At 43.9% G+C, this 27,569-nt stretch overlaps 1 protein-coding gene across 11 annotated transcripts in view; it reads right to left on the bottom strand.

The window, feature by feature from the left end:
• Positions 1–27,569, bottom strand: part of EXOC2 (exocyst complex component 2) — a 131,611-nt gene that overhangs the window by 68,847 nt on the left and 35,195 nt on the right. For all 11 annotated transcript variants that reach the window (XR_011563573.1, XR_011563575.1, XR_011563574.1 and 8 more), the window contains exons 5-11: positions 23,266–23,379; positions 21,806–21,930; positions 20,319–20,399; positions 13,434–13,579; positions 13,224–13,305; positions 12,377–12,479; positions 9,066–9,184 (exon numbers count right to left, since the gene is read on the bottom strand). Coding sequence is in view for 8 of the 11 variants with exons in the window: in XM_070778506.1 (XP_070634607.1) it covers positions 9,066–9,184; positions 12,377–12,479; positions 13,224–13,305; positions 13,434–13,579; positions 20,319–20,399; positions 21,806–21,930; positions 23,266–23,379 (770 nt within the window). In the remaining 3 variants the exon portion in view is untranslated. The remainder of the gene's footprint in view (positions 1–9,065; positions 9,185–12,376; positions 12,480–13,223; positions 13,306–13,433; positions 13,580–20,318; positions 20,400–21,805; positions 21,931–23,265; positions 23,380–27,569) is intronic.

The raw sequence follows: 27,569 nt of genomic DNA, 5'->3' as shown, positions 1-27,569 counted from the left end.
GACTTGCCTTTTCTCTTTAAATCAACACCGTGATCAACAATGTGAAAAACATTCAGGAGAGAAACTGTTTTTTTAAATCTCCAAAAAATAAACTTTAGAAACTTCCTAATATATATCCTCATTATAACAACTTTAAAATAAAACTTACGGCCTAGAGGAGCTATCCACGTTGAAGGCCAGGAAGGGCCGTGGTGAGGAGATACCCCTTGTCCAAGGTAAGGAGCAGTGGCTGTGCCTTGCTGGAGAAGCCATGAAGATACCCCATGCCCAAGGTAAGAGAAACCCAAGTAAGATGGTAGGTGTTGCAAGAGGGCATCAGAGGGCAGACACACTGAAACCATACTCAAGGAAAACTAGTCAATCTAATCACACTAGGACCACAGCCTTGTCTAACTCAGTGAAACTAAGCCATGCCCGTGCGGCAACCCAAGACGGGCGGGTCATGGTGGAGAGATCTGACAGAATGTGGTCCACTGGAGAAGGGAATGGCAAACCACTTCAGTATTCTTGCCTTGAGAACCCCATGAACCCCATGTATGAAAAGGCAAAATGACAGGATACTGAAAGAGGAACTCCCCAGGTCAGTAGGGGTCCAATATGCTACTGGAGATCAGTGGAGAAATAACTCCAGAAAGAATGAAGGGATGGAGCCAAAGCAAAAACAATACCCAGCTGTGGATGTGACTGGTGATAGAAGCAAGGTTCGATGCTGTAAAGAGCAATATTGCATAGGAACCTGGAATGTCAGGTCCATGAATCAAGGCAAATTCGAAGTGGTCAAACAAGAGATGGCAAGAGTGAATGTCGACATTCTAGGAATCAGCGAACTAAAATGGACTGGAATGGGTGAAATTAACTCAGATGACCATTATATCTACTACTGCAGGCAGGAACCCCTCAGAAGAAATGGAGTAGCCATCATGGTCAACAAAAGAGTCCAAAATGCAGTACTTGGATGCAATCTCAAAAACAACAGAATGAGCTCTGCTCGTTTCCAAGGCAAACCATTCAATATCACAGTAATCCAAGTCTATGCCCCAACCAGTAACACTGAAGAAGCTGAAGTTGAACGGTTCTATGAAGACCTACAAAACCTTTTAGAACTAACACCCAAAAAAGATGTCCTTTTCATTATAGGGGACTGGAATGCAAAAGTAGGAAGTCAAGAAGTAACAAGGAGTAAGAGGCAAATTTGGCCTTGGAATATGGAATGAAGCAGGGCAAAGACTAATATAGAGTTTTGCCAAGAAAATGCACTGGTCATAGCAAACACTCTCTTCCAACAACACAAGAGAAGACTCTATACATGGACATCACCAGATAGTCAACACCGAAATCAGATTGATTATATTCTTTGCAGCCAAAGATGGAGAAGCTCTATACAGTCAACAAAAACAAGACCAGGAGTCTTACAAATAGCTGTGAAAAGAAGAGAAGCAAAAAGCAAAGGAGAAAAGGAAAGATATAAGCATCTGAATGCAGAGTTCCAAAGAATAGCAAGAAAAGAAAGCCTTCCTCAGTGATCCATGCAAAGAAATAGAGGAAAACAACAGAATGGGAAAGACTAGAGATCTCTTCAAGAAAATTAGAGATACCAAGGGAACATTTCATGCAAAGATGGGCTCGATAAAGGACAGAAATGGTATGGACCTAACAGAAGCAGGAGATATTAACAAGAGGTGGCAAGAATACACAGAAGAACTGTACAAAAAAGAGCTTCACGACCCAGATAATCACGATGGTGTGATCACTGACCTAGAGCCAGACATCCTGGAATGTGAAGTCAAGTGGGCCTTAGAAAGCATCACTACGAACAAAGCTAGTGGAGGTGATGGAATTCCAGTTGAGTTATTTCAAATCCTGAAAGATGATGCTGTGAAAGTGCTGCACTCAATATGCCAGCAAATTTGGAAAACTCAGCAGTGGCCACAGGACTGGAAAAGGTCAGTTTTCATTCCAATCCCAAAGAAAGGCAATGCCAAAGAATGCTCAAACTACTGCACAATTGCACTCATCTCACACGCTAGTAAAGTCATGCTAAAAATTCTCCAAGCCAGGCTTCAGCAATACTTGAACTGTGAACTTCCTGATGTTCAATAGGTTTTAGAAAAGGCAGAGGAAACAGAGATCAAATTGCCAACATCCGCTGGATCATGGAAAAAGCAAGAGAGTTCCAGGAAAACATCTATTTCTGCTTTATTGACTATGCCAAAGCCTTTGACTGTGCGGATCACAATAAACTGTGGAAAATTCTGCAAGAGATGGGAATACCAGACCACCTGACCTGCCTCTTGAGAAATCTGTATGCAGGTCAGGAAGCAACAGTTAGAACTGGACATGGAACAACAGACTGGTTCCAAATAGGAAAAGGAGTTCGTCAAGGCTGTATATTATCACCCTGCTTATTTAACTTATATGCAGAGTACATCATGAGAAACGCTGGACTGGAAGAAACACAAGCTGAAATCAAAATTGCCGGGAGAAATATCAACAACCTCAGATATGCAGATGACACCACCCTTATGGCAGAAAGTGAAGAGGAACTCAAAAGCCTCTTGATGAAAGTGAAAGTGGAGAGTGAAAAAGTTGGCTTAAAGCTCAACATTCAGAAAACGAAGATCATGGCATCCGGTCCCATCACTTCATGGGAAATAGATGGGGAAACAGTGGAAACAGTGACAGACTTTATTTTTCTGGGCTCCAAAATCACTACAGATGGTGACTGCAGCCATGAAATTGAAAGACGCTTACTCCTTGGAAGGAAAGTTATGACCAACCTGGATAGCATATTCAAAAGCAAAGACATTACTTTGCCAACAAAGGTCTGTCTAGTCAAGGCTATGGTTTTTCCTGTGGTCATGTATGGATGTGAGAGGTGGACTGTGAAGAAGGCTGAGCACCGAAGAATTGATGCTTTTGAACTGTGGTGTTGGAGAAGACCCTTGAGAGTCCCTTGGACTGCAAGGAGATCCAACCAGTCCATTCTGAAGGAGATCAGCCCTGGGATTTCTTTGGAGGGAATGATGCTGAAGCTGAAACTCCAGTACTTTGGCCACCTCATGCAAAGAGTTGACTCATTAGAAAAGACTCTGATGCTGGGAGGGATTGGGGGCAGGAGGAGAAGGGGACGACAGAGGATAAGATGGCTCGATGGCATCACTGACTCGATGGACGTGAGTCTGAGTGAACTCTGGGAGTTGGTGATGGACAGGGAGGCCTGGCGTGCTGCGATTCATGGGGTTGCGAAGAGTTAGACATGACTGAGGGACTGAACTGAACTGAAAATAAAACTTATTTTATTAACGCATCTAATATACGTATAACAAGATGTTTACTGTCTTTTTAAGACGTTTACTGTCTTTTTAAGCACAGAGCTGTTTTTGTAGTTTTGCAGAAGACTTGAGGAATCTGTACCAAGTCTCCTAGTGGAGGCTACACCTAACCAGCTGCCCAGGAGCCACCTGAACCTACGTTATGGAAACACTAGAATTAAATTTAGTAACCCCACTGATTGTCTACATAAAGGTCCCAGCTGTATTTTTTAAATATCAAGAAAAAAAAGTTTAGTTATACTGCATCCATTCACAAAACTGCACATAAATTTGAAATATAATTTATGCATGTATTTTGGTGAGCTTCAGTTGAAAAATACAGCCTTTTTATATTTTAAGACAATTGGATAAACAAATATTTTTATTTCAGCAAATAATTAGCTTAATAATCTGGTCAATGTCTGAAATATTTAAAAGAGGAGATAGTTAGCACAGCCTCTATGCTTAATCCCCTGAGAAGGAAATGGCAACCCACTCCAGTACTCTTGACTGGAAAATCCCATGGACAGAGAAGCCTGGTAGACTACAGTCCATGGGATCGCAAAGAGTCCGACACAACTGAGCAATTGCTTGCTTGCCTGCCTATGCTTACTATTTTCCCTTTATAACAGATCCATACTGTGATGGTTCAGATCAAACCTTTCCCGTGTGACGTATCAGTCTACATTTCCAAAGAGAACCCGAGCCACCCAGAAGAGTCTTTCCTCCTGCCGTGTGACTGTGCACAAGAAGCTCCTGCTTCTACCTACTCTGGAAGCGCTGCTCTGCCTCTGCCCCACCACGTCGCTGGGAAGTCCTAAGGCCGCAGCAGACTGATGCTCCCTGGAGTTACTAGATAAGAGTCAGCATGTATTTTAAGACTTAAACTTGTTTTCAGAACAATGGAAAAAATGCCTTTGAAGGCTACCTTTAAAAATCCTGTTTGAGAATGTCGGTAGGGGGTTAAACCAAAGGCTTTTCCTGACAGGAAACCTGAAGATTTAGTCTCATTTTGGCCCTATTTCATAGGAATTTTAAGAGACAAATGACACTTCTCATAAGGTGGTAAAAGTTTTGGAAGAGAAGCCGAACAGTTAACTACCTCAGGCTGGAAGAAAACAGATTCGTCCACAGGCATTTACGCTTTAAAGATGAATTCTTTAATGCCGATCTTTATTCCTGCTCTTTCCCCATCTTTGTCTCCCCTTAGAAAAGCCAAAAGATAGCATGTGGGCTACAGAGGCAGGCCACGAGGAGCAGCAACGCGCTCCCGGGTGCCCGGCTGGCCGTGTGAGGGGCCGCGGTCACCGCCTGTCTGAGTCCTGGTACGTACCATCAGGCACCACTCACCAGGCTGGTCTGTGCTATGACCATAAAACTGGCATCCAGAGAAGGTGCTGCTGCAGCATCCACAAGAATAGCACCCTGGGACCTACCTCTGCGGACAAAGCTTCATATGCAAACAACCTGTCCTAGAAAAACACAGCTTTTACGGAGGACTTGGCTCAGCCCGGTCATGTTTGACTCTCTGCGACCCGACGGACTGCAGCACACCAGGTCTCCCTGGCTCAGAAAATCTGCCACCATCTCTGCTCATGAGCTTTTCTTGAAGACCACAAGACAAATACAATTGGCATTTTTAACACAAACCACCATGTAAAACTTTTAAAAAATTATATTAGGTTCCTTAAATTAATGCATAAAAACCAGCTTTACTTACAAAGACATCTTCTCCTGTCTGAAGTATTTACACTCTATCTTTTAAAACTAGTTTCACATCACAAACACTGTCTCAGGTCGTAACCCTTCTGCCTGGGGTGGGTGAATCAATTTCTCTTCTTTGGTGTTCAAGTCCAAGTGCAGATGTCACAACAGAACTCACAATCCATTCTTTAGATTCAGAACCCAACAAGCCTTTGTTTTGAAAACAGGTTCCTGAGAGGACCTGAATGAAAGTGAAGAAGATTCACAAGAAATGAGACGTGCTGGAAGAGACGCAGGCACTGCCACCACCACGCCATTAGCTCATTGTGTCCAGAAACCCATCTGATGGAACATTAGCTTCAGCAACAGAACAGAGGTCCATGGCACTGTGTGCCCGACTGAGAGAAGCTGAGCAGTCATGCGGCTCCTCTGAGGCAGTTCCCTCATATGCAAAATGTAGACCCAAGTCATGTCTGAACCAGACAGTTTCCCAGGTTTCTACCAGACCCACAAGGTTGTAATTATGAGAGGATGCCAACAGAAAGTCCAAATGATATTTAGGAATCCTGCCCCGTACTGACCTCATTTCTCTTACACATAACTAGGATATCTGTAAACCGGGAGTCCATCAGAACAACTGGTTGTGAATTAACAACAACAACAAAAACTAGTTATTCCAAGCAAACTTATAACTAAAGCCAATATTTTATATAAACATCCACCTACAGACACAATAACCTCAGATATGCAGATGACACCACCCTTATGGCAGAAAGTGAAGAACTAAAGAGCCTCTTGATGAAAGTGAAAGAGGACAGTGAAGAAGGTGGCTTAAAGCTCAACATTCAGAAAACTAAGATCATGGCATCTGGTCCCATCACTTCATGGCAAATAGATGGGGAAACAGTGGCAACAGTGGCTGACTTTATTTTTCTGGGCTCCAAAATCACTGTGGATGGTGATTGCAGCCATGAAATTAAAAGACGCTTGCTTCTTGGAAGAAAAGTTATGACCAACCTAGACAGCATACTACAAACCAGAGATAATACTTTGCCAACAAAGGTCCGTCTAGTCAAGGCTATGGTTTTTCCAGTAGTCATCTATGGATGTGAGAGTTGGACTATAAAGAAAGCTGAGCGCAGAAGAACTGATGCTTTTGAACTGTGGTGTTGGAGAAGACTCTTGAGAGTCCCTTGGACTGCAAGGAGGTCCAACCAGTCCATACTAAAGGAGATTAGTCCTGGGTATTCATTGGAGGGACTGATGTTGAAGCTGAAACTCCAATACTTTGGCCACCTGATGCGGAGAGCTGACTCATTTGAAAAGACCCTGATGCTGGGAAAGATTGAGGGCAGGAGGAGAAGGGGACGACAGAGGATGAGATGGCTGGATGGCATCACCGACACAATGGACATGGGTCTGGGTGGACTCCGGGAGCTGCTGATGGACAGGGACGCCTGGCGTGCTGCGGTTCGTGGGGTTGCAAAGAGTTGGACATGACTGAGCAACTGAACTGAACTGAACCATACACACACGCCTTCACTACATCACTACATACCTGCACACAGCAGACAGGAGCACAGTGCAGAGCTAACATGCCCAGGGACAGACACACTGATGACGACAACCAGGAAAGCATCCAGGGGCCAACCGGCCACGGTGGACGCTACGTCGCCAATGGCTAATTCTCGTAAGAAATACAAGTTCTGTCTCCATCTGCGTGACGCCTCCGCACTGCCATCGTCTGCCTTTGCACTGACCATCGATTAAAAAGTCACAGTATCTATGTACTTCAAGAGCTACTGGACATATTAAACTGCTTTTGAAATTGACAGTTAACTGAATGCTTGATATCAAGAAAGTACTGATAACACTTCAAGTAATGATAATAGCTTTCAAGAAGTTCAAGTGATATAGTTTTCACAAAGCATGTTTATCTTTGAAAATTACATATTGAAATAACTATAAATGAAATGAAGTGACCTGCTTCAAAAGCAATTCAGGGTGAGGGAGGAGCTGTAGGTACAATGAGACGGGTTGTGAGCAGATAACTGTCTAAACTGGGCAGACACAGAAGAGGTCATGGGGTCACCCTTAGTGCTCCTAAATAGGTTTGGAATTCTCCAAAATAATAAACTCCTTCTGATGTGAGCTCAAAGAATACACCAGATTTGCAATTAAAGAGTATGGACTTGTTAGGACTGTCTATATTGTTTGTGTTAGCTGTGTTGCTGACAACAGGTGGGTATGGCTCAGGATGTTCTTCTGAACGTCAAAAGACAGTTAAGATCATAATCTATAAACATCTGGCTAATGGATTTAGGAAACTTATACTGCATTGTCATGAAATTTATGGAGTAAGTTCAAAGAGCTATAAACTGTTATGTTGCACTCTTCAATCAAAAAGACCAACTTATGGAAATAAGTTTACCTAAACCTCATCACTAACAAGAGGTTCCAGTCAATGCACATTCCTTCAACCATGCCGCCAACAAGGAACAACCTCTACAACAGGCTTGGTCAGAGTAAATAAAAAGGCAGGTCTCCAGTCACACAGAAGCGAATGTCTTTTTTCCCGGAGATGCTGCCTCTCGGCAGTGGTGGGTGAGTGAGTTTAGCAGCACGAAGCGTCCAGATGACAAGGAAGGACTCCACCAGGTAAGGGTGCATCTCCATTTACCTCCAAGAAGGACCCAGACTAGTGATGGGATATTGAGTATCAGAGCTTTCAGGTATGGATGTAATGAGCATGAAATTTCCTGTGCGGTCTTTATAAATTAGACATGTTTTCCAGAAATTTGAATATTTTCAAAACTAAACGTGCAGCCAGATTGTTTCTTACAAGCCTGAGCAGGGAAGCCTTCTGACAGACCACAGCCCTGTCTGTACTCAGGGCCATCTGACCACCTTCCAGCGGCCTTTCCCTGGAAAACCACACTCCTCCTGGAGGCTCAGTGGCAACAGCACCTCCTCCAGGAAGACTCCGGGGCCTCCGGTTAACCAGGCTGAGGCAGAGCTCTGTACTCCCCACTTCGGAATACCTCTCACAACTATACTTACGTGACAAATAAACACCCATGTGGCTTTTTAAACCACTTCTCTCTCACCAGAGGACAAGCTCCGAGAGGCTGGAGACCACCTGGGTCCGCTCAGCACAGCACTTCAGCCCTGAGCACGCACCCACCGCACTGCCTGCCAAGCCTGCTGCACCACCACCTGGAAGCTTTAAAGCCACTGGCGTGTGGGCGCCACCAGGAGAGAGTCTAACACAGTGGGAGGGGAGGGGAGGAGGCCGGGAGCGACAGTCTTCAGAAACACCAGGGGACTGTGTCAGGCAGCCCGGGGCGAGAGCCTGCCCAACTGAGCAGACTCCAAGCACAAGAAACTGAGGCCTCCAGACATCCACATCGACCTCAGACTACGTGTGCTGCTTGTGTTTTCACTTGTTAAAACTTGTTAAAATAATTAATGGCACAACAGGAGTTTGGATATGGCATCAGGAAAGAGATATTTGGGTTTTCCTAAACATTAAGAATAGAAAAAAACTGATTCGCAACTAGAGAACACTCAAATCCAAGCCAGCTAACCCACGACAGGCTGTCACAAACACCCGCGGCCTCCCTTCTGCGCCAGCCTCGCTCCCACACTGCCTCACTCTCCTCCCAAACCCAGCGTCGCCGAGAGGGGAGGGCAGGGCCCATGTCTGCGCCCCTGGACTTGGCTCAGGGCCTCGTGTGCAGAAGAGCCCAGCAGGCAGCTGACGGAGTGACGAGTGCACGTTTCTGCTGACGGACACAGGTACCATCCCTACACGCCGTGTCACTTCTGCTGGAGTTACTGTCCGCTGCCCAAAGCTCTGTCCATGCAGCCAGACCGCACGAGACAGGCGTGCTGAGGCTTACCCCATGCCTCTCAGTCCCTGGCTCAGGGAGGGTGCTCGAGGTGGGGGTTGGGGTGGGGAGGGTGGCACAGGCACAGGCACGGGGAACATGAGCCCCTCCTCAGCCAAGTGCCCCCAGAGCGTGTCGAGCGACCAGGGGAGGGCCTTGCCTTTGAGGTCCCGCACGCAGCCCTCCCGGCAGCCGTGCATGAGCTGGAGGATCCACCGGTGCTGGGCCCCGATGCACTGCCACGCAGGGTCGCCAGGCGCGTGGAGGTCGGACAGGTACCTGAAACGGCAAGGCAATGGCTGACCGAGTCAGCTTCTGCTGCACAGCCATAAGGTCAAAACGAAAGCTAGTGTATCTTAAAGTCACGGCTTTTAAGGATACTTAAAACTCTCGTCAACTAGTAAAGCATTCATCAATACTTACTCTTTAATATTCAGTTCTAAATGAAACATATTTAAACTTCTTTGCATGCAATTAACAATAAAAGTACATTTTAAAATGCTAGGACTTTATAAAAAGACAACCAAGATGACAGAGACAGCGTGCAGTGTCCTGATCAGAATGCGCCTGCTCAGCTCTCGGCCACACAGGAAACACCAGCACAGTCTCCGCCAGACGACCTTCTTCTCTGGTCTGAAACTCACGGCCACCAGATGGCAGTGTGACCCTGCTTTCTTTATGCTCCGAACAGGGCAGCTGAGACTTTGGACCACATCACAGAGGTCTGGTGACAGCAAACACTGACCTGTAAGCCTAAACTCTGATTCGTGAGAAGACATTCCTCAAAATATACAGTGGAGGTGGGCATTTTTCTTGGTTTTAAAATAGGCTGAAAAATATTTAAAGTCTTATTTGTCTGTGAAAATTTCCAACCCAGATAGACAACTGAAGTAGATTTCTGCTGAAAAATTGACAAGTATTATTCAAAACTTAGCCCTCATGAAATACGTAAATATAACAACTTAAAGCAAATTAAATCAACTCCAAAAGCTGGACTTGCTGTCTTAAAATTACTACAAACCGTAAGCTGTCTACTGTCTTGGGGCTGAAGTTTCGTCTAAGAACACACAGTCACTAGTCACAGTCACAAGCGTGGCCTCTCGCAGGGACACAACTGGGCGTCTCTCCCGGGCCCTCCAGCAGCAAGCACTTCCTTACTCAGGCTTCTCAGCCAGCAGCTAACCAGAGGAGAAGCAAGTCAGTGATAAACAAGACCTGGCATTCGGGAACAACCCCTGCCCCGCTCCAGGACGAACCAGGCGGTGGTTTTCCAGGAGGGGGCGCGATCCTGGCCCCACTCACAGGGGCCTGGAGCCCACTGTGCTGAGCCTGTGGACTGTCTGCTGGAGCTTCGCCTCAGGCAGGAGAAGCTGTGTGTGCCCCCAGGGCTCCTGCAGCACCTCCTCCAGACGCCTGGGCTCACACAGCACCCTTGGAGCCACACCAGCAGTAAACGCAGCACCCCCGCCCCGCGCCCGCCTTCCTCTCTGACGCACGCATGGAGCAGCACAGCTAGGCGATCAAGACGTCCCTCTGCTCAGCACTCCCTCAAACTGTAAGGCCCTTCAGTCCTTCCAAAATTTAAGAATAATCCTCTTTCTACCATCTTGTTAATGGGTATTACACAAAAGAGTTTTATAAAGAAAGATAAATTTGTTGTCTCAGAAACTCTACAGTGTTTCAGTTCAAAAGTACAACTTGTGTTAAGGCTTTCCCCTGGTTAAATGACTTAATCCAGTAACTTTTCTTTTAGGATGTACATTAAAGACTGTAAACTACATTTCAAAAATCTTGGCTTAGAATACGATACAGAGTATTGCTACTTCCTTTTAAACTTCGTTACCAAAGAATACTTTTTAAAAGGGCTTTTTAGTGGGGAAAAGGTAAGGAATGTTAATTATGGTGAGCATAGACTCAAATTTTAAAATTTAAGAGTTAGAGCCGTTAGGCATACTTAGACATGATTTTTAACAATGACCAAGGAAAGAATCACACTGATATTGCTACAGGGTACTCTGCTTCTCAATCAAGCTGCTAGCAGCAGCAGAGGAGGGAGAGAAGAAATTGTGAGAACGCCTCGAACCAGAGTCAGCACTGAACAACCGCACGGCAACAGGGGAGAGCCCCATGCTCACGCTGTGCACAGCTCCCAGTGTGTGGGGCTCAGACGCACAGCCCTGCTGGCGATAAAGTTGAGGGCTCCCCCCAACCTGGTGCTCACAGGGTGGCTCATCACAGATTCCAAACTCCAACAGATGTTTGGCCTGGTTGTGATGTTTTTCCTATTCTTTAATAACTAAATCCTTAATTTAAAAAAGGATGATAAATTGCTCCATGTAGTTTCAAAGTGTCAAAAATAAAGATTAAAAAGTAAATAAATTACTTGACATTTTCGGTGACATTCTTGTTCTTTTCCTTTTGAAAGGACAGGGAATAAAGCAATAGGCCATTTAAAAGAACCTTTTTTAATATTACTATCTTTTAAACGGTATCCAGTAGGTTAACCGGTCACGGAAACTGCATGAGTTATCACACAACGGCAATTCACTACATAAAGAAATCCTGCACTCGATAAGGTTTAACATCATTTTCCTACCAAGAGATGTAACAGAATAACTGTAATTATTAGTGAAGCAGCATGGCAGAACACAGACAAGACGCTAAACAGTTTTGTATCCTAGATGACAGATTAGCCTTCCTGGAACTCTGTTACTTTACATGTTAAAAAAAAAAAAAAAAAGGCAGTTGGATAACAACACACAGTTAATTAGCAGCATTAAATTTCTATGATTCTACAAGCCAGAAAAATTCCTGTGTGTGCTTTCTTCTGGGGACACTTAGAGAAAAGCACAGACAGGCTGTGAAGGCAGACAGCCAGAGGCCCCCCACCTGTGGAGCAAGTGTGACCAGGTGCCACGCAGCGACCGCGTGGCTTGTTGGGGGGCAGCCGGCACCCCAGCTCCCCACGCCAGCCCACGTTAAAACTCCCTCCCTCTTGAGCAACACGGTTCCCACCACACCATGGGGCCCACGCTTCTGCTGCTACTGCCGTCCTTTCCAAGTCAGCATCCCCACCTCCTTTTCAAGCCTGGAAGCTTTCAGAACCCTCAGCTGTTGAGCCCTGCCCCACCTGCAGCACTGGAGCCCCGTGGGACAACGCCACCCTCGAAGCCAGTCAGGGAGCAGCCCCCCAGCCAGGCTAGATCCTGTGGACAGGAGAAGGGCAATGAGGCCGCTTTCCCTTCACCCAAACTGGCAGGATTCTCTTGCCTTTAAAGGGTGACTGCTCCCCAGTCTCTGAGTACACACAAGACCTGCTGTCCTACATGGGTCCCCACACTTCTGCTGCCTGTCTTCCCTTCTGCCGTCTCATCACTCTCCCAGTCTCCCCGAGTCTCTGTAAGAGCAACAGGACGTATCCAGCATCACCCAGATACATGTGATTCGTTAAAACTCTCACAGAAGGTTTACCTTATATAACGTTTCTGGTCATGTAAAGTTGATGGTGTCTCAAGCAACTTCTCCAGAAGTAATTCTCTTAAAGCTTCAATCCGTGTTTCTACTTCAGCATAATCTAATTAAAAAGGAAATAATTACATGATTTACAGAATGAAAGTTTAAAATCAAAGTATGGAAAGCAGACTGGCTGTGCGGACGGAGGGGCTGACTGAGAAGAGGCAGGAGGGGAACTTCCCCAGCGATGAAAACATTCCCTGCAGGGTTCGGGTTACAGGGTGTGTGTACCTGTCAAACTCACTGGTGTGCAGTGTGAGAGCCTGTGCGTGCACGCGCGCGCGCACACACACACACACACACACACACTGTAAATTTATCACAATAAAAATAAACTTTTCTGGGTCCTTTTGGATTTCTTTACAAATTTAATCAAGTCCTGTGATAGTTCTCCCAGTTAATAAGGCATTTTAGGCTTTATTTTCTGTAACTCTACCATAGAGATAATTTCAAAATTTGCTTAAAGTAGGGTTAGAATTCATAAATATATTATTAGTCTTTCTAAAGAGGGAAGAATAAAATGTAGGTTTCCATTTCTGTAAAATACCTGTAACAATTCTTTCCAGTAAAAAAGACCTAAGTAGCATCACAATTATCAAGCATCAAAGGATGTCCACCCGCCCTGTAGTTCTCTCTCCAGGTCACTAAGAAACTCCACTAAGCTACTTCTGAAGTACCCATCTTACACTTGAAAAGGGGCACCATATAAACAAAAGCTAAAATGCATGTTAACATTCTTTGCAAAATCCATTTCACAATTTTCCTATAAAAGCAAAGTAAAAAATCTTAAAGTAATAAATCTTACATTTCTTGAAAACTTGCACCTCTGTTTTCCCAAAGAGTGACTTGGCCTTTTCATAATCATTAATAACCACATCATAATCACCCTTTAAAATAAAGAAACATTTTGGAGATTGTCAGTAAAGTTTAATTAATTTGGTTAAGATAAAAAACATCCTCACAACTCTAAAATGTAAGACATCTGCGCCCACAGGCACATGAACAGGCACTGTACCTTCTGGATGTTCCTTTCAATATTTAGAGGGAGGTTGAAAAGAAACTTGAATCGCTGGAGCACATTGAGTGCATTTCTAGTGGAATCTGCCTTGTCCTTTCGACCTAAGACTTCTTGAAATAATGTATCTGCAGTGTTACTTGCTCCTGTTTTAAAAGGAGAAAAAGAAATTTAGATAAAAACTAATTTTAGTCATAAAACGTGCAACTGGACAAAAGAAACAAAATGTTAGACTGCTATTATACTTGATATTATAACTCAGCAGACTTTTCTAAAAGTCAATTATATTGGAGTTTTTTTAAATTTTTTACAGTTTGCTTAAGCACAATTTCCATCTTGCTTGCTAAGTCTTTTCATATGTGTATACCAATTAATGGTACCCAATTAAGAATAACCATACGTACCAGGCCCAAATAAGTTCTCTGATGTGAATCTACATTTATTTTAGCTTCTTTTAAGTTTTACAGCATTATGGACCCTTAGGTTATTTCATTAATTCAGATAATAGGTTAAAATACACACACATACATGATGTGTGCACACACAAGTACACTAGTTAATTCTCTGGATTTAGTATCTATATATTCATAGTAATTTAAAAAAAAAGGAAGAAAAATTTTTCAGAAAAGTTATTCAAAAGAAGTATTTTAGACCTAACCCTATTCTATGTAAGATTATCTATGCAGCAGGCAGAAAAACTACATAAGCAATTTAAAATATCAAATGTTAACACACTATCATTAATGAACATTTCTTAAACCAGCTTAACATTTCTTAAAATGATACACAAACTGGACATTTTATATTTACATATATACATATGTATTTTTTTACCTTAAAGGCCTCAAATTATATGAATCACTAACGAAAGTTTATCTAAAACAAAATTTACTATATATAAAAATACTTAAGCTTTTTCAACTTGTGAATTATTTTTAATTAGTCACAAGGAAAGTGGAGAAAAAGGATACTCTTTTTGGCTGTTTGATCACTGTTCATATAAAGTTTCTACATTATCTGGTCTAGTGACTATACTTTAAGCAAAGATGAAAAAAATGACCTCAGTCTCGCTGGGTGGCTGGCATGCCGCTTTCTCTAGTCCACACTGTGGGTGGCCTGAGTGTGTTAAAAGTCGTCTTTATAACATAATTGTTTTATCTAAATAATGTTTAAATTCTGTTGAAATTTTAAAGGCCTGATATAAAAACTTTGTTTTGTCAGTATAGCTATTTTCACCACATTATTTAACGTACAATACTAAATTTCTACTATGAGAAAAATATATATATTCCCTTATTGCCACCAAATCATATAATGAAGAGTAAATGAATATTGGAAATCTGATTAAAGTTAAAAGTACTTTTCTTGGAATGCTTATTATTAAGCATTTATCATTTAGAAACAGACTTCATGAATTGAGGCTTCATAAATGAACAGATTCCTGAATGAGGATTGAGTATTTTTAAAGGCTGATTACTTAGGTGTGTGCTGTGAATGTTAAATCCTCAAGCACTTTCTCTACAATGAAGGAATACAAAACATCAAAATTAGATTTTTTTCATGTTGAAGACAATAAAACAATACTAACATAATTTTAAACACTCCTAAAAAGCATGAAAACAAGTACAGGTAGAAAATCCATTTAAAATTAAATAATATAAATATTTAATACAGAAATCGCAGAGGCAGAAATTATAAGCTATCAAATTATAATTATACAGAAATATATACAAAATTTTAATTTACACACAAATTTTAAGTTATGAAATTATGATTTTAATTTATAAAACACTTTGCCCATAAATTATTATTCTGTTGTGAACTTTACTGCATTCACAATATTAACTTTGGGAGCTCGTAACTGATAACTGGACGATTATATACAGTAAGAAAATAATGAAGGCAGTGATGCCAAGATTGGGGCAGCAGATAAAAATCAACAGCAGCTCACCAGCCACACTTGAGGTCTTCATTCTGTGGGGCAACTGAGAAGAAAAGGACAGGCCGGCTCCCGGAGCTGAGGCAGGACGCCCTGGAGCAGTCCCATCGCACATAGCAGCCCCAGGCCTGCCCGGACTGAAGGCCGTCCCTCCCCCTTGCAGGGACAGTGTGTCCTGCTCTCGGGGACGGACACCCCCAGCATGGACAGCAAGCACAGAGGCCTCAGCTGGGCTGGCAGGGCAGTGACATGTCCCTCGGCCTAAGACAGGGTGACAGGCACGGGCCTGGAGGGCTCCAAGTGCAGGCAGCCAGAGGCGGACACTGCATGGCTCCGGCTCCTGGAGGCAGACGGCCTGGGGCCGGGGGGGTGGATGGGCAGCCTCAGGAACAGAGCTAACGCCACTGCACGGCAGCCATGTAGGGAAAACAACACTTCCACTGGAGAAAATCTCACGCCCTCCCACCACAGATCACATGCGGCACTGCACATGGCGGCAGTACCGGGGGGTGACACATGGCATCACACATGGTCATCCAGCCATCACGTTGTGCGCTTTGAACTTACACAATATCCGTGTCAACTGCTTCTCAACAGAGCAGGAGGAAAAGATGGGGAGACGGGTCACTGCAGCACTGCCCCCGGATCTTAGGCCCTCAATGATGGGAAAGCCTGAGCCTGCACCAGCAACTGTCACCCGCAGAAAACACCATGTGACTCTGAGGTGCCTGGCCACCTCAAGACTATCAAAGCAGACTCAAGCTCTCTGTGGCCCTGCTCAGGGCACTGGCACCGGGCACAGAGCACAGCCCAGGCAATGGCGACCCACGTCTCTGCCTGGGGAGCTAGGGCTTCCCCGACCCATCACGCTATTCACCCCCGGAACAGGAAAACTAACCAAAGTTAAGGCAAACTTTTCAACATACAGTTAAACTCATGGCAAAACTCCGACACAAAGAGACTGAGCAACCTGCCATGTGTCTTGTTTCTCCTAACAAACTCCAGAAATGGACAGACAGGCAGACTTCACAGGGTGACACCAGCTGACAAGGTGGCTCTCCGAGTCACCCAGCGCTCGTCTCCAGCCCGCCTGAGGCTGAGCCCCCACCAGCCTCACGCCCCCACTCACGCATCTCCCTGGCTCCTCTTCTGTTTCTACCCAGCTTCCTTCCAGTCCATTCTCAACAAATGGCAGAATGTTTAAGTTCACCGTGTGACTGCTTTATTTAAAATCCTTCCGGGGCTCACCAGTAGCCTCAGAATAGACAAACTCCACGACATTGCATGGAAAGCTCCTCACAAGCAGACCCCTCGACCTGCAACCTTACCCCTCATTTCCTGCTTACTGAACCGCAGTGGCTCCCCGGACCGGGGACGCACGTGGGCCCACAGAGGGCAGGGCAGCGCAGGGCCGCGTGCAGGACTGCATCAGGGATCGGGCAGCTGAGCCAAGCAAACAACCCTACCAACCAAGTGGAAGACGACGCTTATTTTGTGACTTCTAAAAATTTTTGCTGAAATGTTAAAAACTTGCTGTTGGTTAGAAACGAAAAAAAAAGAAAAAACAGTAAAACTAATTTTTATTTAGTACACTATTAATATAAAATATTAGAAACACTGAAAATTCAAGTGCTTAATTTCTTTGTAAACAACATTATCAAGACAGCCTGCCTTCTCTTCTCGTCATAAAATCTGCAGCATGTATCAGGCATCCTTTCTGCGCTCCGACAATCACCCTCGTGTCCACACCTGTCCACCGTGTCCCAAGCATCCCAGGTGAGTCCCTCATCATACCCTCCTGGTTTCTGTGGGGATGCGCACCCTCACCGAGCTCCTTGGGGTTCCCACATGGTGACAGCGCCCCACTGGTGCCTGTCTACACCCCAGCTGATGGGCTCTGAACCCCGCTTCCCCTGTGCTGGTTCACGGTCATCTCTGCGGACCACGTCCTCCTGCGAGTGTCTCTCTGGGAGATGCGGAGGCCACACACAGGCACGCTCTGCGTCTGAGCATGACTCTACCACGAGGGCAGCTGGGCATCCGTGACTGGTGAGCGATGGGTGGGTGGACAGCCAGAAACCAAGCGAGCACTGACGCAACGCGGTGAGAATGCTGGGCGCTGACAGCCACGAGCTCCAACCCAGCAGAGCCTGTCTGCAGTTTACAGCACAGACTTGGAGCCAGATCTCCAGGCCCAAATGCCACTCACTACGCAAGTGACTCAGGGAATGCATGTCGTCTTTCTGAGCCTCAGCTTTTTCATCAATAAAATGAAGACAACAGAACAAGCTTCCCAGAGTAACCGCAGGGCTCAGCACCTGTAGGGTGCGGAAACAGCGCCTGGCCGGGCTGGTCACAGCAGCGCCTGCGAGGTCTGGTCACAGCTGCAACCATGACGCCTGGGCCACACCATCCCTCCCTGCAACCGGCGCTATCTAACCCGCAGCATCAGGCACATGGGGCTACTTCAGATGAAATTAAAATTAAAAACTACATTCCTCAGTGACACTAGCCATGATTTAAGTGCTCGACAGCTACACCTCCACTGCCACAGGAGCTGCTGGCTGTACACTCCTGGGACAGACAACAGACACAGAGAGGAATGCGGATTCCACAGAAATCAACAGTCATCACTGTACACAGAAGTGGTACCGGACTGTGTGGCTGTACACTCCTGCAACAGGCCACACACACAGAGGAATGTGGATCTATAGACATCAACAGTCATTACTGCATCACTGCTTTGAAATTAAGAAGGAATTATTAAATACCAAAGCAAATATGAGAAATGTATCAGTGAGAACCTGTTTTTAAGCATTTCAATGAAAGGTTTCAAAACTGGTAAATTCTGAACAAAATGGACTAAATTTCTTATGGCCAATGTCACCCTTCAGAAACTTAAAGTGAAAAGGATTTCCCAAATCTTAAGAAGTTTCATTTAAAATAACTCAGGAAAAGCACATGTAAGTTAGCATGTGATCACGCCCCAGACTGTGCCCACACTCCTGTATAATCTCTGCACAGCTCCTCAAGAGCAGTGATCAGGTCCCACTTTCTGGGCAGGGACCTGCTTGAGGGCGGCAGTCACATGCCCCCAGTCACATGACCCAGCATGACACTGGACACCATCAGCCGTACCAAAGTTGGCCAAGCTCACCTGAACTACAAACTTATCCTACAATAGCAAACATCAACATACAGCTGACAGAAAAATATTTCTAGGAAAAAGGGACTGTTACAAAGGAATATATTCTACAAAAAATGTTTATCCCAGAAAGTCCTGAATCTCAAAGGATTTCTCAAAGAAGTGACATTCATGTTAAGCCAGTTTACTCAAAAAAGAGCAAACTTTCAGCAGAAATTTAAAAGGACACATTTCTAGAAAAAGTTTGTGCTTATAAAGGAATAAAAGTAAAACAATTTCCCTTACAAATTTTACTACCACAAGTCTCAAGGGAGAATTATCTAAACTACTGAAAAGAAAAAAGTTATACACTACATTGGGCCTCACCATGAAACGGATCTTAATTTTTTCCAACATTAACAAATATCCATTTTCTTCTACTGACAAATTGAGATACTTACTAAGCCAGCTTGTTCTCACAAATCACCTTTTCAAAGTTACTATCATTTTTTTTTTTAAACAGATATCATGGTTTGATGGCAATTTCCCCAGGGAAAATAGCATCCCCAAGTAGAAAACAGCCTTCCAACCCTTTAAAATGTCTGACTTTGTTAATACAGAAACAGCTTTAGTAAATGCTTATTTGGGCTGAATTCAGACTATATTCATTTGAAAAAAGCTGGCGACTGGATACTCAGACAAGAAAAAGAAATGAGGTAAAATCTCAAGGCAAAATGATAGTAATACAAAAAAACAGAGAGAAAAATATTTAAAGTGTTGTAAAACTCATAAATTTTGAGATGAAATCGAAGTAATCAAATTCTACTACCAAGGAAAGCCTATATCAAATTAAAACTTCTTTCTAGAAAACACTTATTATCAGAGATCCCAAAGTTTATGAACAGATTATTACAAAAAAGCCCACAAACTTCTGCTGATGGAACTAAATTAAGATAGAAGTGCAAAACTGACTTGTTATCACAGTCCTACATTATAGAATCACTAAAGGGCCGACGCTGGGGGTCTTCAATATTTTAGTTATTCTCGACTCTACTTCCTGGTGAAGTTGTATGCTCTACATGCTTACACTCGACGACCAGGAAAGTCCCCTGGACATCACTGCTCCTTGTCAAGTGTTTCACTATATTCGTGAAGACAACAGTTTACTTTCAAGCCACTAATATTATAACAGGGACTGATTTATCTGCTGAGTTTCTTCTAAATCTATAGGGTAAGTAGCTGGAAGTTCATATGTCAGCAGAAAGAAGGGGAGGTGGAAAGAGCCTTGAATTCCATGTATCAGTTTCTCTTGGCCTACAATTCTTACAAAATGTCTCAGAGTTAGAAACACTCAAGAATGCAGCTGTCTTAAATTTGTTTTGGAAAAAGGCATGGCATAAACAAATAGACAGCTCGGTATCTGACTTCCAACAGCTGATGTTATCACTGTGTTACCACTGGCAGATGCTTGAAGACGCTATTCTATGTTCTTGGTCAATGATGATCCTGGCTACAGCCACAGCAATTTTTTTCCTTTGATGATGTCATTTATGCACTGGCCTCCTTTATGGTGGCAAATTTTACTTTTTAAGAAGCATACTGGTTTGCTCTCAAATGATGATTTCTCATAAATAAAATGCGAACAGAAAGAGAACATTCATTTTCAATATTTTTATTCTCTATGCTCATTAAATCACTGCTATTTAGAAATAAATAACAAAATACAACTTAACTGCCTTGTTCTGTGAAACCAGGTCCAAGAACTCTATCAAAGCTTGTTATAAAGTCCATAAATAAGTTTGGGTAGTAGGACAAAACTTACTGTTCAGAACATTCTCCAATTTCTGCGTCATGGATCCTTCTACTTTTTCCGTTCCATCCGCTTCTAGTTTTTGATGGATAGCTAGAAAAAAAGCACCAAGTTAAAATGTAGGCTATTTTAATGGGTGGCAAAATATTACATCAAAAAAGACATTTTTAAACAGCTCTGGTTCTATTTTCACTGCTAGAAAGAAGCACAAACACACAAAAACTCTGCAAAGTAACCAGCAGACACCAGTCTAAGTCACGGTGAAAGTGAAAGTGAAGTCGCTCAGTCGTGTCCGACTCTTTGCGACCCCGTGGACTGTTGCCCACCAGGCTCCTCCATCCATGGGATTCTCTAGGCAAGAATACTGGAGTGGGTTTCCATTTCCTTCTCCAGGGATCTTCCCAACCCAGGGATCGAACCCAGGTCTCCCGCATTGCAGGCAGACGTTTTAACCTCTGAGCCACCAGGGAAGTCATGGTACTTTAATGCTATTAAAATAGTACATAATACATGTACTTAGTCATCTGATCATGAAGGCTAAGTACTAAAGATGACTGAATTAAAAAAAAGAAAAATAAGGCTTAAATTACTAATACGTTTGGTATTTGGCCACAGGAAAGTCATTCTTATCAGTTTCACCATCTACAAAATAGAAATGCGACTATTTGATATATATCAACCTCAAAATATTTAATTTCAGCCGTGGGACATAACATGGCAAAATACATATTATTCATGTTCTACTCGTCTATACTTCCCTGGAGGTTCTCAAGAAATATCTAGCAACATCTACCAACACGTCAATTTGTGGATGGGCAAATTACATTAGAGTTTTTTTGCTAGTATTTATATATGTCTGAATGATTCTGATAAATTATCAGAAAATCATTAATTTATATGTAAAAACTTTTACCTACTGATGAGAGGAAGTTTTAAAAGCAAATCTGGTTTCTTCAAGTGAATCATTAAGAAAATTTTCAAAGTAAATCTCCAAAATACAATTTGAAATTCAAAACTGTGACACAGTTAAAGTAATAAAAAATAGCAAGATAAACATTACTGAGACATGACCTTAAGCAGAGCACCGTAATAAGTTTCTAACACACGATGTGCATCCAATAAGAAGCCAGTGACGAGGTTCTAACGTTACTTCTATTTCACAGATGGGGAAACCATGGCTCAGTGAAATTAAATAAGTTGACCAGGTCATACAGCCAAACCCAAAATTTGAGCCAAGGCAGCGCAATCCCAGGACACAAGCTTCACTCCATCCGACCCACACCTCATGGGCAGGTGACCCAAACCCCTCAGCCTGCTTTCACGTCCATAAATTGGGAACACAGAACTATATGCATGGGAAAAGCATTCAGTCACAAAGAGGAGATTCTCTCCACTTAACAGCTGTGCACACAGCCCCAGGATCACAGCCTGCTAGCCCTCTGCAAGCTCAGGACTGGAGTCAACAGGGAAGCCCCAGCAGACGCCCGAGGGTTACCTACCTGAGAGGGCGTCCTGTGCCTCAAAGAAAGTACTGAGCCCCCCTTTCACGTACGCCAGGCTGCCCTCACTCTTCTTGTTAGCCTGTCTCTTCAGGTGGGTGATCGCCATTTTGAGTTGTTCAAAACTGAAGTGAAACGAAGAAGCCATGAGAAGACAATGTGTTAGTTGTAAAATACTGAAGCTACACTGGAAAGACAGACTAATACAGTATGTAATCAGATGAGACCACGCTTTCAAATTCTTACCCAGGTCTAACCCCTTACACATTACAAACACCAAAGTCACAGCAGCTGTACAACAGCTTTGTACAGCCTCATGCGTCAGACCCCTGAGAAGTAACTATACACGTAGATATGCTTACACTTGACCCAAATCAACACAGCATTTGCCAGGTAAGGAGTTCTGAAGAGCATCTCCCAGATGCAGAGGCCTGGACCACACAGGGCTGGGTGGCAGGACCCCCCGGACAGGCCCCACCATTAATGGTGATTTCACAGGAATCACGGGGGTCAGCTCAAAATTCACATTAAGTGAACAGACCATACTACTTCATCTTTATAACTCAAGCAGAGAAAAATCAGCTGGTCTCTGTATTTCACAAGTTTTATTTCCACTAAAGCTAAGAAAATCTGGCTGTAAATTGTTGACTATATTCTTGAGTGCCAAGATGGTACTACACAGAGACGAGAGATCAATCCTGACTTAGGGTAACAGAAAAGCACATCTATAATGTGAAATCAGAACCATCTTCCCCAAAGAAAGACTTCAGACATTTGCTCTAAAAATTTACCAGGCCAAATTTACTCCAAGTATATACCAACTTTTCTTGTTTTCTATGATGGTTTTGATCCCAATAGGTGAAGGAAGAATTTCTTCTAAAGTGTATTTTAACAAGTTGGGGTGTTTCAAGGATATACATTTTAAGCAATAAGCCATTTAGTCAAACATTTCTACTATAGGAGAGTGTTCTAGCTAGCCCTGCATGCGAGCCACAGGCCTGCTGTCGCCCAGAGGGCAGGCAGACTCTCAAGCAGCAGGAACAGAGGGGCACTGTACCCGGGTGCGTGGCCCGTGTGTACTTTTTGCTGATTTTAAATCAAGTCTTTGAAAAATGTTAAACAACTCATCTTCCTTTGCTCTCTGGTCAGGAAGGAGGTGTCTTCCTTGTTTTAGACCAGTACTTGAGAACTCTGTTACCTGAGCAGGGAGGGGTCACACGCAGACGCAGGACAACAGCTAAGACCCAAGTTTTACCAGGTGGCCCAAACAACGAAACATACAGAAACATCAGGGTAGAAGGAAATAGGGCTCCTGGAATCAATGATCCCGTTTTATAAATAAGGACCAGATACTCTGATGTGTTCACAAGCACCCAGGGTCAAGAGGGCTGCTAACCCCACGCCTCCACGCCTGATGCGCTGCACCCCAAGAAGCCACACGGCACTGCCCGCGCCCTCACCTCGTGTTGGAGTGGTTCTCAATTAGGTACCAGGCAGCGGAAAAGTTCTCACTTGTAAAGTCAGCACTCATTCCAGGGAACAGCATTTCTAAGTCCTTCTGGGGAAATTTACCTCTGAGGGAGGAAAAAGGCTTAAGATGTGTTTAGAGTGCTATTACTACAAAGACGTAACCAACAGCAATAGACATGGACACAAATCATTACAATGATGCATGAGACATTACGGAGTCTAAGTCTGTACACGTGAAAAATATACTTCCTACGCCATATAAACTTCAGCTGTATGTATAAACTTTGTATATATATGATAGAAAATTAGTTATAATGCAGAAATTATATCAGTAAAAGAATATAAAACTTAAAGAGGCTGAGTTGATACTTCATGAAATCTGTCCAAATATGAAATCATTTCCTATCCAATAGACAAAATTTGGGTACACTGACATTAAAAACAGTAAAATCAACCTGTTAAAACACTGTTAAAGACCTATGTGAGAGCTAGCTTAAGACACACTGATGCTGACAACAGTTGCTGACCCAGGCAGATCTATACAGCACTCACGCTTCTATGCACACGTCTAGATCAAGTTCAAGGAAAGCTGATGCTGATGGACAGTCCCTTATCTGCAGCCCCTCTGCAGCTAGGAAGAAATATGTGCTGCCCCGGGTGGAGGATGGCAGAGCCAGGCTCCTCGCGGCTCAGTGACACTTCTGGGTCCTGACTCAACCAATCGTGGAACCCACCATCTCTGGACTTCGTATATTATGAGAAATAAGTATCTTCCTTGCTTACACCACAATGAATTTTTGTTTTCTATTACTTACAGCTGAAGGCACCCTGAATCTACCCCAAAATAAGATCTGTGACACAAACACCTAGAAAGCTGACAACGAGTGACACCACTGGAAGCAGTGACGCCCTGTGGGGAGCACACCCATAGGGGCAGAGGCAGCTCGGGCAGCATGGGGAGCACACCCACAGGGGCAGAGGCAGCTCGGGCAGCATGCACAGGTTTACAGAGTTTCTGAATAACCTTGAGGAAATTATTTTACCTCCCTAAGGCTCCATTTTTGGAGAAGGAAATGGCAACCCACTCCAGTGTTCTTGCCTGGAGAATCCCAGGGACGAGGGAGCCTGGTGGGCTGCCGTCTATGGGGTCGCACAGAGTCGGACACGACTGAAGTGACTTAGCAGCAGTAGCAGTAGCAAGGCTCCATTTATTCATGAGGATAATAAGAGCATATCTTCCTCTTAAGAAAATGCTGAGGATTAAAGTAGATAATGCATGTGGAAGGCTTAACAGTTTTTGACACTTAATAAATGCTCAAAAACGTTACTCTGTTACCTTTAGTCTTTATACTTGGTTCTCTATATTTAATAGAGTCTTTCATTAAGAACCATTTTATCTGATTCTCCTAACAACATGATGAGTTATATAATCCCATTTTACAGTCAAAGAAACAGCCCCAGTACTTGTGTTGTCAAATAAACAACCGGAGACGCTTATGAAAAATGTCTACATACATAGCTGTAAGTCTAGAAAAACAGAAAGTGAGGGAGAGATTCAGAATGCAGAGAACTGCTAATGGTCTTAGTCACAGCATGAGGAAGAGCAGAAACACCGTGTCAAAGGAGCATGAAGTCTGGAGACTTAACCCTCTGTCCAGAGTAACTGGGTCTTAAGGTCTGACTGTCTAAGTGAAGTCATAGATTAACAGCAAGGCATATTCTAAGTGACTAAATCCACACTTCGAACTCACTAACCAGATAGTGCAAGCAACACAGAGTCTAATGTGTAACACGTGAAGTGATTTCACTAAGGAACCAACAGTTTCAGTAGCTGACAACCTTCGTGCCCCCACGGTGCACGCTCCCCATTAGATGGCAGTGTGAACTCAGATTACACCTTCCGAAGGGTTTAGCCATGAGGACCCAGGTACAGTGGGCAGGTGCAGAACTACAGGAATGTCCTCAACTCGGCAGCATTCACTTTCAAAGAGGAAACTGACCTGATGACCTCCAGTCAGCAGAAGAACAAAAGTCCTCCTGAGAAAAGTTCCCTGCCCCCGCAGAGAGCTGCATGGTTGAGCCCAGCCCGTGCGCTCCAGCTCCCGACCGCAGGCAGAAAGGCAGGAGGGAGTGGGGGAGCGCGTGGTCCGCACAGCTGCTACTCCAGCGCCCGTGCTGCTCTGTGCGTTAAATGTCATCAGCCTGTTCAGGGCTGTGTGCTTTTCCCCTTTTTTGGCCTCTCAGTTTCTGGACGCAGGCACTGCACCACAGTCCACAAGTCTGTTCTTAAAGACTTCTAAAAGGTAACCGTCTCCAAGGCGCTTCCCTTCCACACTCTCACTAAGAACTACTTTGTCACCTCTCCTTGTTTTCTAACTGGAGCAGGAAAACGGGTCACCTTTTCTCGTTACTGGAAGGCAGCCTGGTGTGGAACATACCAGACTGCGCGGCTTATAAAGCCTCTGTGGACACAACCCAGAAGCCAGTGGGGCATCAACGCACTGCTCGAGACACCTCTTCCCAGGTAGTAACTCGTAACACACGGTGGATCATACAATAACGGGGTATGGTGTCGGGGAGAAGCCCCACTGTAACGCCCTCACTCCCATATACGGCAGTCCGCCTAGTCACTCAGTCATGTCCAACTCTTCATGACCCCATGGACTGCAGCACACCAGGCCTCCCTGTCCATACCAACTCTCGGAGTCTACCCAGACTCATGTCCATTGAGTTGGTGATGCCATCCAACCATCTCATCCTCTGTCGTCCCCTTCTCTTCCTGCCCTCAATCTTTCCCAGCATCCGGGTCTTTTCCAATGAATCAGCTCTCCACATCAGGTGGCCAAAGTATTGGAGTTTCAGCTTCAGCATCAGTCCTTCCAATGAATATTCAGGACTCATTTCCTTTTGGATGGACTGGCTGGATCTTCTTGCAGTCCAAGGGACTCTCGAGAGTCATCACAGTTCAAAAGCATCAATTCTTCAGTGCTCAGCTTTCTTCATAGTCCAACTCTCATACCATATATGACTACTGGAAAAACCATAGCTTTCACTAGACGGACCTTTGTTGGCAAAATAATGTCTCTGCTTTTAAATATGCTGTCTAGGTTGGTTATAGCTTTTCTTCCAAGGAGTAAGCATCTTTTAATTTCATGGCTACAGTCACCATCTTCAGTGATTTTGGAGCCCAGAAAAATAAAGTCAGCCACTGTTTCCATTTTTTCCCCATCTATTTGCCATGAAGTGATGGGACTGGATGCCAAGATCTTCGTTTTCTGAATGTTGAACTTTAAGCCAACTTTTTCACTCTCCTCTTTGACTTCCATCAAGAGGCTCTTTAGTTCTTCTTCGCTTTCTGCCATAAGGGTGCTGTCATCTGCATATCTGAGGTTATTGGTATTTCTCCCGGCAATCTTGATTCCAGCTTGTGCTTCATCCATATATGTACCACCTCCAAAAGTTTCACTTACAAATACTCTCCTACTAGATAGAGAGGACTTTTAAGAAATAAAACCTAGGGAAGGCTTTTACTTATTAATATGAACCTGTTTTTATCTTCTTTTTCAGTTTAAATGGTTTGTCTCCATCATAATTTAAGCAGTGTAAAAAATGCCCATTTGTGACAATCAGTATAATAAATTAGAAATACAGACTTTTTACAAGCAAATCTTAGTCTCAGTTCAAAGTGAAGTTATTTTTTTCCAAGTAATTAGTAACATTTTTATAAGTTTCAAGGCACTGCGTGTGCAAAACATCAGTTAAAAGCCTAGAACCATGAAGGCCTTTTGCAGCCGAAGGAGGCCCAAAAAAGCCAACTGCAAGGCCTGTGGGCAGAAAGACAGCAGCACTCTGACGCGCATACAGGGAGAAGCGCCCCCTGCTGCCTCTCACTGGGGCTCACACTCAGAGGCCGGGCTCCATCCTGCGCGTGTGACTGTGGGACAAGAAACTCCATAAACATTCACACTGTCACAGACAGGAGCCGACTCTTCTCCCACAGGCGACCTCAGCACTGCAGTTTGGGAATAAATCAGGACCACAGCACTTTACAACAAGTAGTTCTAATTCTTCAAACCTTCTCAATTGATAAATTTCAACAAGTAAGTAAGTAAATCCTGTTATTCCTTCTCTGATGACATTTTTTAAAAAATTAAAAATAGGTTGTCTCCCATCTTCTAATTATAAAAGAAGCCCCAAATGGCATTAATAAACAGAAATAAAAGAGACAGTAAGAGGAAATGCTCCCAGGGCTTCTAACCTGAGTGCAACACCATTCTCTACAGGGACCAAAGCT

The sequence above is a fragment of the Bos indicus genome, chromosome 23 (genome assembly GCF_029378745.1).
Source record: "Bos indicus isolate NIAB-ARS_2022 breed Sahiwal x Tharparkar chromosome 23, NIAB-ARS_B.indTharparkar_mat_pri_1.0, whole genome shotgun sequence".
Lineage (NCBI taxonomy): Eukaryota > Metazoa > Chordata > Mammalia > Artiodactyla > Bovidae > Bos > Bos indicus.
This window is presented reverse-complemented; position numbering and strand designations above follow the sequence as displayed.